Source organism: Esox lucius, chromosome 19, assembly GCF_011004845.1.
Source record: "Esox lucius isolate fEsoLuc1 chromosome 19, fEsoLuc1.pri, whole genome shotgun sequence".
In the NCBI taxonomy this organism is placed as follows: domain Eukaryota; kingdom Metazoa; phylum Chordata; class Actinopteri; order Esociformes; family Esocidae; genus Esox; species Esox lucius.
In genome coordinates, this window is record NC_047587.1 from 33,456,879 (window position 1) to 33,471,674 (window position 14,796).

A 14,796-nucleotide genomic window follows, 5' to 3' on the forward strand; every position below is an offset into this window, starting at 1 on the left:
AGGCTCAGAACGGCTCTTGATCCAAAGCATACCACATCATCTGTAAAAAAAGATGGAGGCAGTGTGATGTCATAGGCATGCATGGCTTCCAATGGCACTGGGTCACTAGTGTTTATTGATGATGTGACAGAAGACAGAAGCATCTGGATGAATTCTGAAGTGTATAGGGAAATATTGTCTGCTCAGATTTAGCCAAATTGATTGGAAGGCACCTTATTTTACAAAGGTAAAATGATCCAAAACAGTTTTTTAAGGCAAAAAAGTGGAATATTCTGCAATGGCCAAGTCAATCACAGGCAAAAAAGACAAAAACCTAAGGCAGAAAGACCCACAAACAAACAACTGAAGACAGCTGCAGTAAAATACTAACTACACTTCTTAAACCTTGTTACTCAAACAGAATATTTCCTCATAGAGGATTATATCAGCGGTCTACTGGTGTACAATTCTTTTATGGAATACGCACACATCATTATGTTATTGAAGTATGCCCACACTATTCAAAAACGGATAAATGTAATCATACTAAATGACCAAACAAATGTATATAAATGATACTGTAGCTAATATTTAATACAAACAATATACAGTTTCTAACTGTCAAAATCACAGTATTCTTGTTACATTCCCTATGCTACAGCTTCATGGTAACAGTCACTATGCATCCCGTAAAAAGAAAAACATTAAGCATCACCATGCATAGTACTATCTGGAATAAAGTGATAGAAAAATGAAAGAACGTCCAATAAGTACGTTGGAAGGACAGTTTTGTAAGAACAAGATGTTATGTTCCATTACAATGACAAATGATTAAGGAATCTTCATGACAGTATGTACAACAGATTAAATGTATACACCTTTCTGACATTTATGGTTGCCATGCTTTATGCTGTTTTTCTACTACGGTATTTTCAGATGGAAATATCTTGGTAAGTCAGGAATAAGAAATAATACAACAAAAATATAAAAGTATATAATCTTGTTAAACAGACACAATTCACTTCTACCTAAAATGTTATTTAAGTCATGTTAAAGAAAAACAATTCACTTATACCTAAAATAAGATTTTGTAAATCTATACCTTTCTATTCAGCACAAATCTTTCTTGACTGTAAACGTATTAAGCTTGACAGTCAATTAAATCATGTTCCAGAAATCAGAACATTATTTAAGAAAACTGCATTGAAAGAAACACTTTCCAAATGCCTCAGAAACAGTACAAATATATATATAAAAAAAAAAGGCTATGATAAAAAAGAAAAACACCAACAACCAATTGCAATAATCCATCTGCATAGAAATGCCAGAGTTGCACCATATGCTGGTTCTGAAAGAAAGTTTGTGAACCCCTTGGCATTATTGGTTTAATGGCACCTCAATATTTAGTTTTCTACACCTGATTTATCCAGAGGTTCACACATTACTTCCAACCAAGAAACAGTTGGGTCTAATTGCTTTTAGTGGGTCTGGGTATTTTTGTAGCTACCGTCATTGTGAACTGTATCATGTTTAGTAAGGTCCACGCAATGATTCGTCTAAAAGTGCTCACCCGAGCTTTTAGTAACATTATTAATAAAATATTTATTAAGAATGACATAAGATTGGGGGCCCGCCTATATTGCCTAATGGACAGGCCGGCTCTGTTGCTTTATAAAAAATCAAGTGTTGGTATTTTTTGTAAAATAAGGTTCACTTGATTTATTAGTACTTATTTTACCTAAATTCTATCCAGAAATACAAGAAATCCCAAGAGGTTCACAAACTTTCTCTCACAATTATAAGTACAAAACCAGGAAGCCTTCTGTTAATACATCCTAAAATCTAACCAGACTCCATGCCACTCGGCCAATCATGACGTCACAGAGACAGCTGAGAAGCAGATTCCTGCATTTTCCTTGTGGACTGGTAGGGAAACAAGGGCTGCTGTATACTCTGGGGAATGGAAAAACATGATGTCACAGTGGCCTGATGAGCAGCTCCCCTTCTCTGAGAGCTGGACAACCAGCATCAGGAAACCACTCTCCTTGATCCAGTGATTATCACACATGTTTAGTTCCCAGGACAAAATGATTAGGTACAATTAGATCTTTGGTTCTGATAGAGGGCATATTACCCCCTAAAAAATAAGTGGATTATTTATTCCTTAAATTAAGGTATCAAAGAATCTACATGTTCAGCGTCAAAGACTCCTTCAAATTCATTGTTCTTATTTATTCAAGGGAGCTACAAAAAACACCACTCCAGTAACTAAGTGACTGACTGAAGTGCATCATTCAGTTATCTGCTATCAATTACAGAGTGAAAAATATTCTTACATAGCAAGGTAGCTAGGCATAACTTTGACTGATTCACAAGAATCACCATTATAGGCAAAAAACTATACACTACAACCAGCTATTTCCAATATATTACTTCCCATTTGACACAAAATCTCTTGGATGAAGAATGGAATGGAAAACTAAAAAAAAAGATGCAGTTAGGACGTGGGTGCAAATTCAAAAAGAGAAAATACTGGTGAGTTAATAAACAAATTTCTATGAATTCAAGATGTTCAACTGAACAATACACACGCATTTGTTTCTGTATGGTTCCTGTAAACAAAGAATGGACAGACAGTGTAGCATTTACACTTTTTGCCCATAAGTAAACCAAGACACAAATATTCACCAGAGTTTATGTCTATTTGATGAAATCTGTTTAGGAAATTCATTGGATGTTAAGAACGGGACATACCCTATATCCTCAATATCAATTCAATTCCTAAATTGACGTAAAGAAACTATGTACTTTTCCTAAGTCTAAGGGATGATCTCCCAGGCCCAGACTGAGGCTATTCCCTGACTAAAAACAACACTGTAGATACTCCACTCAGCCTTCAATTTGTTCCTTAAGCACACTGACTATACGGTAGGTACGGTCCAGTGGGTAAGCCGTCCCCTTTCTGGAACTTTCGCAGAGCCCTTGGAACTTCTGATGGAGGTCTTGACCACTCAGCAGTGTGTCCCCGCGGTGGTATACGAGGAGGTCGCCTCTCTGTGGATGGTGCTGAAGGGGGACAGCTCCAGGTCAGTGGTGGTGCATTCGTGCTCGTTCTCCTCGCTGATGGTGGCGGTGGCAGAAGACCTGGGCGGGCCACACTCCTCGCAGCAGCAGCAGCAGCAGTTCAGGAAAGCGCGGCTGAAGGGCTGGCACAGGCAGAACAGCAGGACGGGCGTCACCGCCGACTTACAGAACAACAGCAGCTGGCTGACCAGGTGGAGAATGTCAAGAGTCCGCCTGGGCACCGCTGCAGCCATGTAGACGGTGACAATGTTGCAGATGTTCTCTGGTATGATGCAGAAGCCGTAGAGAATGGCCAGCGCCACAACTGTGCAGTTCATCTGGCTCTCCAGCTGTATCTGCTTCTTGTTGCCGCGCACACTGGCCCGCTCCACCTGCCGGATCTTGTGGGCAGTCACCAGGGAGCTGCCGATGGTGAACAGTGTGGGCAGGCAGAAGTAGCAGCCGAAGTACCACCAAAGGCGGGCTCCGTCGTAGGTTAGGCCGAGCACATAAAGTGTATCAGGGAGCTCAGTGGATATACGAACCACGCAGCGCTGGCAAGGGGTAACATTCGGAGGCTCGCCCTCCTCAGTGACCAGCTGGCGGATCAGGAGCTCCGGCAGGGCCAACAGTAGGGCTCCAATCCAGATAACGGCCAGCTTCGCGGCTGTGGAGGCGCAGTTCTCAATCATCTCGTAATACATCTGGACGTTGGTGGCAGCACGGAAGCGGTCGATACACAAAGCGCACAGGGTGAAGGTGGTGACTCCAAGGGAGGCAACCTGGAAGGACAAAAAGTAGGAAGCAGGAAGTCAGACGTGATCAAGTTATAATGTATTATTCTTGCTGTACATTAACAATACGGACAAAGTACTGCGAAACGTATAAAAAAAACCGATATGCAGTCTTGAAGATGCTGTACGGCAGTTTTGCAATTAAAAAAATAATTGATTTAACCTCATATTTTGGTAAAGAACATTTTCGCTATAGAATTCAGTAAGTTAATATTATTATGTTGGGCCGTTTGTGTAATATGTTGCTTATATGTGCATAATCAACAAGTATAATAACCTCTCTCTGTTAGCAATAAAATTCCAAGTATGATAGCATGTGTTTTTAATGACACAGGGCACAAATTAATAGATATATGATATGGTACACTATTTTCGATTACCCTTTTTGGCTTGACAGCGTCACCTTTACAACCAGTGGCCAAAAATGTTTGAATGGTGGTTTAACACGATAGTGGAGATAATACTCCTAATTTCAACTTGGATTTATAAATCTGTCCAGAACAAAGAGCAATGTTGCTCTTATAAAGTGTTTTATTGTAAGCCATTTAAACACAGCTTGTAACTATTTTGACAGTGACAATGGAATGGCACAGAATAGTGACATATAAAGTTATATAGTTTTAAAAAGTGGGGAGATTACAGATTGAAGAGCCAAAGGGTGACATTTCATTCACTGTATTTTTTTGTTAAGGTGACTCTATTAGAAGGCATTCTCATACGCATTCCCAGTATCAGATCACTAGTTGATAACATAACTGCGGACTACAAGGTATGAAAATGTATATATAAATGCAATATTTATACCACTAAACACTTACCTATAACCAGTGTCTAGCTATTGCAAAACAGAAACTAAGATAATGCAATTGTGTTTTCTTTAATACCCATATGCTTACATGCTTACATTACTACATTATCCTGACTTGCAGTTAGTAAATTCGGCATAAGATAGCTTGGGGGAAACAACAACCTCAGTAGTTATAACTACAGCACACCTTGATCAAATAAGTAGCTATCAGCAATCAGCTAACACATGAAACATGCAGAAACCAAGCCCACTGCACATACAGATAGGCAGTTTATACTGCCTATCTGTATGAGTGTCAAGGTCTGTCTTCATATGTGCAGTGCTGTGTTTTATTGCCCGGCTTAATCGGTGTGACTGCCTCCTTATGGGCCTTCTTTGGCAGAGGAAGGACGTAAACACAATCTTTCCATGCATGCCTGGAACGCCAGGACACAGAGCCTGAGCCAGAGAAGCTATAACTACTGTCAGGCATAAAGGGTCCTTCTTGCCTTTGGGGAAAAGAGAGTGTGAGTATAGTTTAAATGAGAAAACTGAGATCAAGGGTATGGAGGCAGAGATGATGGAGGGCGTGAAATGAGGAACTACATACAAGAGTGCGAAATATGCAGCATACAGGAGTGGTCCAAAATTGTGCACCAACCTTGCCAGACTTTACAAGAAGAGCCTCAGTGCTGTTATCCACTCCAGGGGAGGCTTCACAAAATATTGATTGTAGAGGTGCCAATCATTTTGAAACTTATGTTTTGCAGAAATAATTATACTACTCAACAAAATGTCTGGTGTTTGAGAAATCTTTGTTTTGAAATAAAAGTAGATGCCTTCCCCCTTATGTATTACTCATTGTTTGTATTGTTTATTTTTTGCATTCACTTTTTCTCAATTTCATGAAGATTCCCAATGCTTCTTAAATTGACTGTATATCCAGTATCAGTCATATGTATAATTTAGGTTTTTGTGTGGGTTTTTCTGTCTTTTTGTCATTATATACATTTTGTGCACACACTCAAATGAATTAAGATTTTCTAGATAATTTCATCTTTTAAAAGCGGAGCGCTTCCTTCACAATGAACAAATGTTGCTTCAGGATAAATAATTTATGTTCTCATGAAAGGCACTCCAAGCGGTATGATAGCGAGCTCCTGCAATATTCTTATCTATGTTATATGAAAAGTGAGATGAGACTGTGAGAGCAGACAGACTGATAAAAGCAATAAAATAAGTTACAAAAAAGAGAGTAGAAGAGATGAGGAATGGACTGCATAAAACAGAAAGGCACATAGAGCAAAACCTGTGGTTTTCACTTGCATCTTGTTGTCTGTTTTGTACATAATGTAAAGCATCTTTGGGTCCCAGAAAAGCGCTATATAAGTTCACAATGTGTTATTATTATCTTACATTTTTGGGACTTTTAAGAATACGTAAAATCGCACCAAACCTCTCAGAATACAAGGTGGGTTTATACACATTCATTAAACTTAATCCAATATTTTAATTTTCTTTGTCTATTCTCTTAAAATCTACTTTCTCCAATAAAGATCCAAGTGGTTTAGAAACATTGTTTTTACATAGTGACCTAAAAGGCAAGTTTTACCATAAACCCCCCCACAATATTTTTGTATTTTTTCAGTTTGTGTCGACAGACACCTTTCAAGATAGAGAACTTTCGGTATTGACATGAAAGTCACAAAGTAAAGCTAAATGCAAAACGTGCATTTTTTTCTATGCATTTAAAATGAGTGAAAATCTTGCCATTTTAGAAGGCCATAATACAGTGACAATCATCAGACAATAAATGAACATTACATGAGAGCTTCAGAAACAAATGTTCAGACTAATGTGTTGCCTCTGTTTCAGAGAAATGATATCTGCACAGTCTCACAAAAAAGGCCTGGACTTTCTCTTCTCTCAGAACCCTAGACAATCCAGGCCACAACAACAACAGACAAGTTTTACCAAGGACTAACAATGCTATTTGCCCTCAATAGAAGTGAGACAAACTATTGGCTGAAAAAATACATTTTTAACTGACCCCATTTCCAAACCTGGTGTATGTTTGGCCTAGGAGAATGAAGGCTCTGGAAAGAATAAGGTCTTCAAATGACATTGATAGCTAAGTGACTGAGTGAAACTATTGCCAAACCTGATGTACTGACTTCAAACTAATGTTAGCACATCAATATAATAACAGAGCATTTTTCAGCTAAATAAAATGTTATTTGACAGTAGCTACTTAAGAAGCTATATCTCTGACCAAAGAGTACGCCAATTTCAGGTAACTTGAAAACTATCCTGTTACACTTTAAACTACATACTATAGCAGTTGACAAAGTTGTTTACTAATACTGAATGTGATTTGGGATTTTTTTCCCACAAAATCCTGAAAGGATTAAATGTTGGAATTAGATTTTTCACAATCAAAAAGAAAAACGTGATTCTGATTGTCAATAAAAAGGATGAGGATTTGGTATTCAATCTTCCTACAGTATCGGGTGGGATAAGGACCTTGTCCCTGGCCAGCCGATCAGGATTCTGATCCTTTGGATAGGGTTAAAGGATGAGGGTTATGGTAATCCCTTCTAACGTTTAATGAGGGATTGTAGGTCATGTTGCCTTTTTCAAAACACAGTTAGTGAATAGGATTCTTTTTATCCATAAAAAGTATTATCTTGATCCCAATAGAAGGTGGATTTAGGGTGGAATTGGAAAGGTGAAAGGCAGTTTGTAATCAGAATTGGCAATGTAACTGAGTTGTGCAGTGCAATATTATTTTTATTTGTTTTACTAGGATTGTCAGGAGGTGGTCTACGTGGTATTGAAAAATTGGTTATTGGCAGAGAGGTTTGGAACTCTTTTTCTCATCAGTCTATCAACCAATTCATCACCTGGTGAAGTCATCAGTCAGTCCAAAAGTTTCAGCCCACTTCAACAGGCTGAAATTTCAGGATCTATGTTCTCCAAACAGCTCATAAACAAAATAGAATTATAATTTTTTGGACCTCATATGGTGGGCCTGTAACCTAGCTTTCTAAATAGCTAAACACAATATTGTAAAAAATCTTTCCCAGTAGATGGTAATACAAAGATCTATCCGAAACTAACATTGTAATTATGCAATCCTGATATTGTGGTTTCTGGATCAGAAGGATCCTACCCTAATATTTTTGAAAAAACTACTAATAAATATGTAGATCAATCGGATCCAAAAGGAAGATTACCCATTTAATTTTATTCAGAACCTCCTCAAAAATGTTTGGAGAGCATACCTTTGGTGTGTCAGATTTAAGACGTTCTTGATGTACTAATTACCATTTACCAGAGTTGGTGACTCAAGTTGCAGACTTGGAATCAAGTCGCACTTAAGTCACCGATAAGTTGACTTGTGACTTGACTTTCTATCTGTGACTTGACTATCTACCTAATGATAGTTTGCTGTCAAGAATTGGGCCTGTTTCTAATCTTTGCCAGCTAATTAGTTACAGTAGCTAATATCTAGCCATCACATACAGTATAACCATACAAAACACAAAGAGCTGTTAGCCCATGGCTAACCTATGAAAATAGTCAGACAATTTGGCTAATGCCAGATAGAACGGTAGAAAGAATTGGCTGGCCCCAGCCTCAACATGATCATACTTCAATTAAACATTAAGGTCCGTTTCACAGAAATGGTTTAAGTCTAGAACAAAGAAATCTAGTTCAATAGAAACATCCATTTTGAGCTTATTGTTTTAGTCCTAGATTAGGCTTAATTTGTGTCTATGAAACGGGCCCTTAATGTTACAATTAAGTATTAGTGTACTAGATTATCAACTGCTGATTTAAAATAGCCCAAAAAATAATGATCATCCCCAAAAAGTGCACCTCACATTGAAAGAACTTGCTTTGGACTAAAAGACTATAAATATAGCCTATAGTGCTTAAAATACTTGAGACTTTACTTGGACTTGCATGCAGTGACTTGAGACTTGACTCGGACTTGCATGCAGTGACTTGAGACTTGACTTAGACTTGTCTGAAGTGACTTGAAGACATGTCTGCCATTTACTCCATCTAAGTACAGCAAACTACTTTCTCTTGATTTCTCAAACTCATGTCTGAGAGAGCTAGTAGTTGGGATAGCGTTTACTCCAGAACAGCACTTACACATTCAACTAATTTAGGCCTACACTAGATAAACGAACATTATTGGCTGATTATTTGAAACAACTTCCCTAGAACAAAAGCATATCCAGTTTATATCTAGGACTTGTTAATCACACAGGAAACTGGGTAGAAATGGTTCAATGTCTGAAAACATCTAAACGTATTTATGTATCTTTACTTACTCTGTAGTAAGGTAAATTTTTCCACACCATTGTTGCCTTTATGCCATTAGTAGGGCATTGCTATCTAATGTACCCTTATTTTCCATATTAACTGGGTTAATTGCTTTACTCAGGGACAGAACAGCTTTTTCTCCTTTCTGGTTCATGGACTTTTGGTTACAGTTCAGATACTCTAACGCAGGGGTGTAAAAACCGGTTCCAAGGAGGGCCGAGTGTCTGCAGGTTATTGTTTTTCCTACAAAATTGGTTCCCGATTCAGACCTAAACAACCAGGTGAGGGTAGAAACTAATCATTTAGTAACCTAATTATTCAATCTAGTACAAGGTGACAGCAAAAACCTGGAGATGCTTGGCCCCCTGTTGAACCGGTTTGACACCTCTGCTCTAATGGCTACCTGCTGTTCAATTAATAAGATTGTCCAACAGCATACAAGTAAATGAATTACAGCATGCAATAGGTGGTGTGGTGTTAATACAATCATTTTTGTTACCTGCAGTAGGCTATAGCTACAATTGATGTGTGTGATAAATGTGTTCAACTTTCTGTAACACTGGAAAACGATAAGTCAGAAGCCTGTCTAGACTCTGCACCATGTCTAACTCACATGTTCTTACCCCTGTATCTTTATCAATAGAAATCGGAAAGAAGAGCTGCTTCATAGCTGAAACAGATAAGGTAAGCTGATGCAACAATGGGTGTGGGTCTCTGAAGTAATTACGGTGTCCTAATGAGTTTCTGACAACTGCCTTATAGAAAGTAGAACTGTAACTGTATCTCCGACTTTTGAATAGATCAGTTTATGGGAGTTTTCTCTAATTAGCGACCTGGCACCATACCAGTTTGGAATAACTGGTTAAGGTGAGATTCGACAACAATAAATATATACCCGATATCGGATCCCACAAACACTTAGAAACCTGTGCACAGAACATTGAGTGATTAATTAATTCAAATAAATTGCAACACTATGTGACAGATTATAAGTCTTTAAAGAAGTCTAACAGCAGGCGTTGAATAGTGGCAGTGAACCTACATCAAGCACCCAATCATAACACACAAGTAGCAATGGATAATGGACTTTACCTCAATATAGGGGATGATTTTACAAGAGAACTCCCCCAACAGCCAATTGTTTGTGAGTTCATGGAAGATCACCAGAGGCAGGCAGAAAAAGATGACAACAAAATCCCAAAGAGCGAGATTGGCAAGAAGGGAGTTGGAGATACTTCTCATGTAGTAGTTGTGGCACACAATGCACATGATTGCTATATTCCCAATTATACCAGAAGTGAAAATGATGACTGAAATAATCATGATGGCATACGCTCCATATGATTCTGCTGTAACGGGGTAAAAGGGGTTTTTGACATCTTTTCTCCTAGTTTTAGGATTGAGAGGGATCAGTGGGGTATAGTCCTGCAGGTCTGGCAAAGTGAACAATTCATTATCACTGGCACCAAATGGAATGTCTGTTGACTGGTTCTGGGCCATAGGTTTAGGCAGTGGTTCCCATATGGCCAGCGGTGCATCCAAAGACGCATTAGATACCGGATTTGCGTAACTGAAATTGTTGTATTTTTTATTGCCATCTTTTACATTTCTCCTTTGACCGGCAACAGCCCCTCTTTTGTGTCTGAAGATCCGTGTGGGCGCGTTATGGTGGTGTTCTCCGCGCTTATGTCTTAGTAAGAGCTTTGTATGACTGTAAACACCATCTCGTCTTTCCACAGCCGATGGCTTCGTAGTGGACAACTTTTTTTCCGTGCGCCGATGTGTCTCTCCATCCTTAGTTAACCTAAATGTTTGGGTTCCATTTGAGGAATAGATTTTGCGCACCAGAGTTCTGTTACCATGTTTCACATTCATGTTATCCACTAATGTCCTAAACGAATCCCATGATGATAGCCGGGAGGTTTCACCCCTTTTATTGTCCATTTGGTTGACCACCCTTTCGTACGCTGAGTGCCATTTCTGGCTACCACTGGTATGGATAACATGCCCGTTATATGAAGCATACTGGGTAGAAGGAACATTTGTATTTTCCTTCTGGTTCTGTATGTGACTAAACACATCCTTGCTCCAAAGCGAAAAGCACGCTAATCTCAATAGCAGTACCAGCATTGTTTATCTTACAATAGACATTGAAGATTATGCTTCCAAACCGGAGACGACAGAAGAAAAAAAAAAGCCAAACCTCAAGTCAACAGGAGTTTTTGACAACTTAATTTAGCGCCAGTGCATTATTTGACAGGTATGACTCAGAATTGCTCGGAAGGAAAGTTCAACAACGGTTCTTTCTTCAGCACGTGAAGTATCCTTGCATTTTGTTGGTGCCTCTCTGGAGATTTAGCAGATTGTATAAGTCGTGAGTGGCCACAGAATCGCATTTCCAAATCCAAATAATACACATTTCGAGTTTACAGTGTCCGGGTGAGGTAGACGGTCAGAATAGAGCCCTGGACGGTATCTGGTAGCCCTCGTTCCGGAGCGCGAGTCCGAGATGGAGTGTTTTTGTCGGGGATGTGCCAACCCCGGTCTGAAGCTGCGTATTGTCAGTGATGTAACTGGTGAGCATCATCTCGAGAAGACGGGCTCCCCTGGCGGCTAACCCGGATCTGTCAAACTAAATCAGTCAGCATCTCCAGCTCAAACAACAATGTTGTTCTTGAAATAAGTATAGAACTAACAAATGTTTGTTGTTTTGCTCGAGGTTGATGTATTTTTAAGACCCGAGAACAGTTTTGAAAAGAAATACAATGTGTTGTGCAACTTGCCCAAAACATGACTCTCTTAAACCTGACTTTCTCTGCTTATACAAACTTCACAGCAAGGTATTGGTCCTGTAACGGCTGCATGGTATCATAGCAAAACGTAATAGGCTACTGTGCATTGAATAGGCTACAGAGCATGAGTAAGAAAAAAAGTCAGACATTGTAAAGTTTTTGTTAGTGCATTATAGGGAAACCCAGTCCCTGGACTGGTAGTAAATTAGGATGGCTCGAAACCCAATAGCCTACTATCGGTGTTGTGGTTGGTAGCACTGATCAGAGGAATAAATAAAAAAGCTGCCAAGTAGGGTTTCGTATCCTCAGATCACCATTTTGTTACGGAGGCAGTATCTATTCGCTATGAATTCTGGAAATTGTGGTATATCATGTAAAGACCTAATACAGAGGAATTTCAAATTTGCTCGTTCTAGATGTTTTGAGTTCATGTGTTTTTATCCCACACACTATATATAGTGTTACTTAGCACTTGCGCTATGATGAGTTCCCCGTTTAACAACTACAGTAGAAGTGGAATATATTGGCGTCAAAACTAAAAAGAACCATGGCGATTATCGAGGTTCACGTCACATGGACATTTTAAATATAGCTTGATATTATTATACATTACTATTTTTTAACGAGTTGCATTTGGTAAATGGCTATCACTAACTTTAGCAAGGTAGTGCATTTGTAGCTACTGCTATAGCTGTTTAGCTAACTTGCTCAACCAATTTCTCAAAAGCAATAAGCACTTCCTGTAAGACAATAAGCTAGTCATTGATTAATAATGATCAGTAGCAATCTATCAACAGGGCCAGCTTTTTTATTCTATTCCTGTCCAAAACATACAATGATTTGTCAACAGGGCTTATGTTCAGAGAAAGTGTCCCTGTTGTTATGCCCATCTGTTTTAACTAACATAACATTCTTATTAGCATCTTTTAACACACACGGCTGAAATGTGCCACTTCAAACATTTTAATCACTTACATGTCATTTTCTTATATTCAACACCCATTTGTATACAACTATAAAATATTGTGTATTTTTGTCTCAATATGTTGTCTGGTGAGAATTTATAAATTCACTAAACAAATAAAGGTGACTATTACTTTGTTGACAACCTCCTGCCAGTTCTGTGCAGGCTACATCACCAGCTATGCCTGTCTGTTATTTTTAAATAGTGCAAGGGTGTGAATATTTGACCACAACTGAATGTTTGTCTATGACTGTCTTTTACCTGGCTGATCACATGTACATGGCTAGGCCTGTACTGTACCTATTCTTGAGGCCTATGCTTAGCCTACATGACTTGTGCTAGGCATTCAAATTGAGCAAGTCTTTTTTACCTTTTTGTTATTATTGGTAACCGGTTTATAATGTTGGCTTTTTTATTTAACCTTAATGTAACCAGGTTAGCCACATTGAGGTTAATAATCTCTTTTTCAAGAGGGACCTGGCCAAAACTAGCAACAGAGAAGTTACAGTACATAAAATCACAACATAAATTACCATAGTTCCAATTAAGATCAAGATTCAAAACATTTACAGCAATCCATTTCAATATGTATCATGGATTGGACTTAAAATCAATCGTAGTCAATAAACAATTTAGTTTTTAAATCTTTTGTAGCTCATTCCAGGTGGAAGGTGCACAGCACTGGAACGCTTTTCCCCCTACTTCAGTATGTGTCCCAGGAACCGTCAACAAAACACAGTTATGAGAGTGCAAGCAATATTTCTCATTAGTCTGCTGGACAATGTAAAAGCATAAATGAACTGGGAGCTTTCCTAGAATGGCCTTGTAAATAAACATTTACCAATGGGATAATATGTGTGAAGTTGGTGATGGTCAGCCCACTCTTGCATATAGGGTGAAGTGATGGGTGAGAGATTTAGAGTTTGTAAAAAAAAAACTAAAACCCCTGTGGTATACAGTATCAAGCATATGTAATGAGGACATAGAGGCATGCATGTACAAGACAACAGGACCTATTTCTGAAATAAAAACCCAACTTTAAACAATTCTTCTTTTTTACCAAGTGTAAAATGTGTTAAAGGAGAGTAGAAGAAATGGAAGATCTATAAATGTTTTCTTTGTGCTTGAAAACAACATGTAAAAGACAGTAACTGCTCACAGAGAGGAACAGAGTTTTTTTTTTTTACATTTTGTTTATTGCCCAGCCAACAGTTGTAGTTAGATCAACAAAGATGCGGCCATAAGTTCTCTTAATATTAGGCTATTTTTAGTTTAGTTAGTCTTGACACTGACCTCTGAAGTGACCTTTACCCTCGACAGCAAATAGCACCTGTTTGCTTGGTACACCCACTGGAATGTTTGCATGACATGTTTTCAGTTTTATGGTTGTTCCTGAAAATAATAATACTTCAAAGCAAATGTACAGTTTTTTTACTTGGTAAGGCAGAAAAGGGCATTTCCTGGATTTGTGGTGTATTGCAGATGTACCAAAGCAAAATTCTGTATCCAGGTACTCCAAGTGATGACAAACTGCAAGTGATAATAAACAATCACTTGACATTGTAGGGAACATAATCATAATAACTCATATTACACATTACATATTATTACATTTACAATCACTTGATTGAAGTGAAAACATTTTTTTTCACATGCTATAATTATTGATTTAACAAATCCCGCCAAATTACTAAACAATATAGGGCCGGTTTCGCAGACATGGATGAAGAAAACTCCTTTGAGCTTGTCTTTTTAGTTCTAGACTAGGCTTAATCTGTGTCTGTGAAACCGGCTCATAGCCTCATCCAAAATATAAAAATAGTCAATACACACATTATTTGGAGCTGGTACAATAAATTAAATCAGAAACAATTGGCATTATAACACCTAAAACTTCAATATTATCAACATTTCTATGAAGGCCAAATACAGTGCTGATTGAACGTTTGTGAACCCTACAGAAAAGGTAAATAATTTTTTGGGTAAAATATTAAAATAAAGTCCTAACATCCTTATCTAAACCCCAATTTGTAGTAAAAACATTCCAAATAAAGGACACAAAAACCCAAATGATATGTT

At 38.2% G+C, this 14,796-nt stretch overlaps 1 protein-coding gene across 1 annotated transcript; it reads right to left on the reverse strand.

Moving 5' to 3' along the window:
- Positions 1 to 546: 546 nt before the first annotated feature.
- On the reverse strand, positions 547 to 11,511 carry LOC105006086 (prosaposin receptor GPR37). The gene is made up of 2 exons (XM_010864427.3): positions 10,054 to 11,511; positions 547 to 3,824 (listed from the first exon to the last, which is right to left on the reverse strand). The coding sequence occupies exons 1-2, from the start codon at positions 11,089 to 11,091 to the stop codon at positions 2,991 to 2,993; spliced, it is 1,872 nt and encodes a 623-aa protein (XP_010862729.2). The 5' UTR covers positions 11,092 to 11,511; the 3' UTR covers positions 547 to 2,990.
- Between the last annotated feature and the right edge of the window lie 3,285 nt (positions 11,512 to 14,796).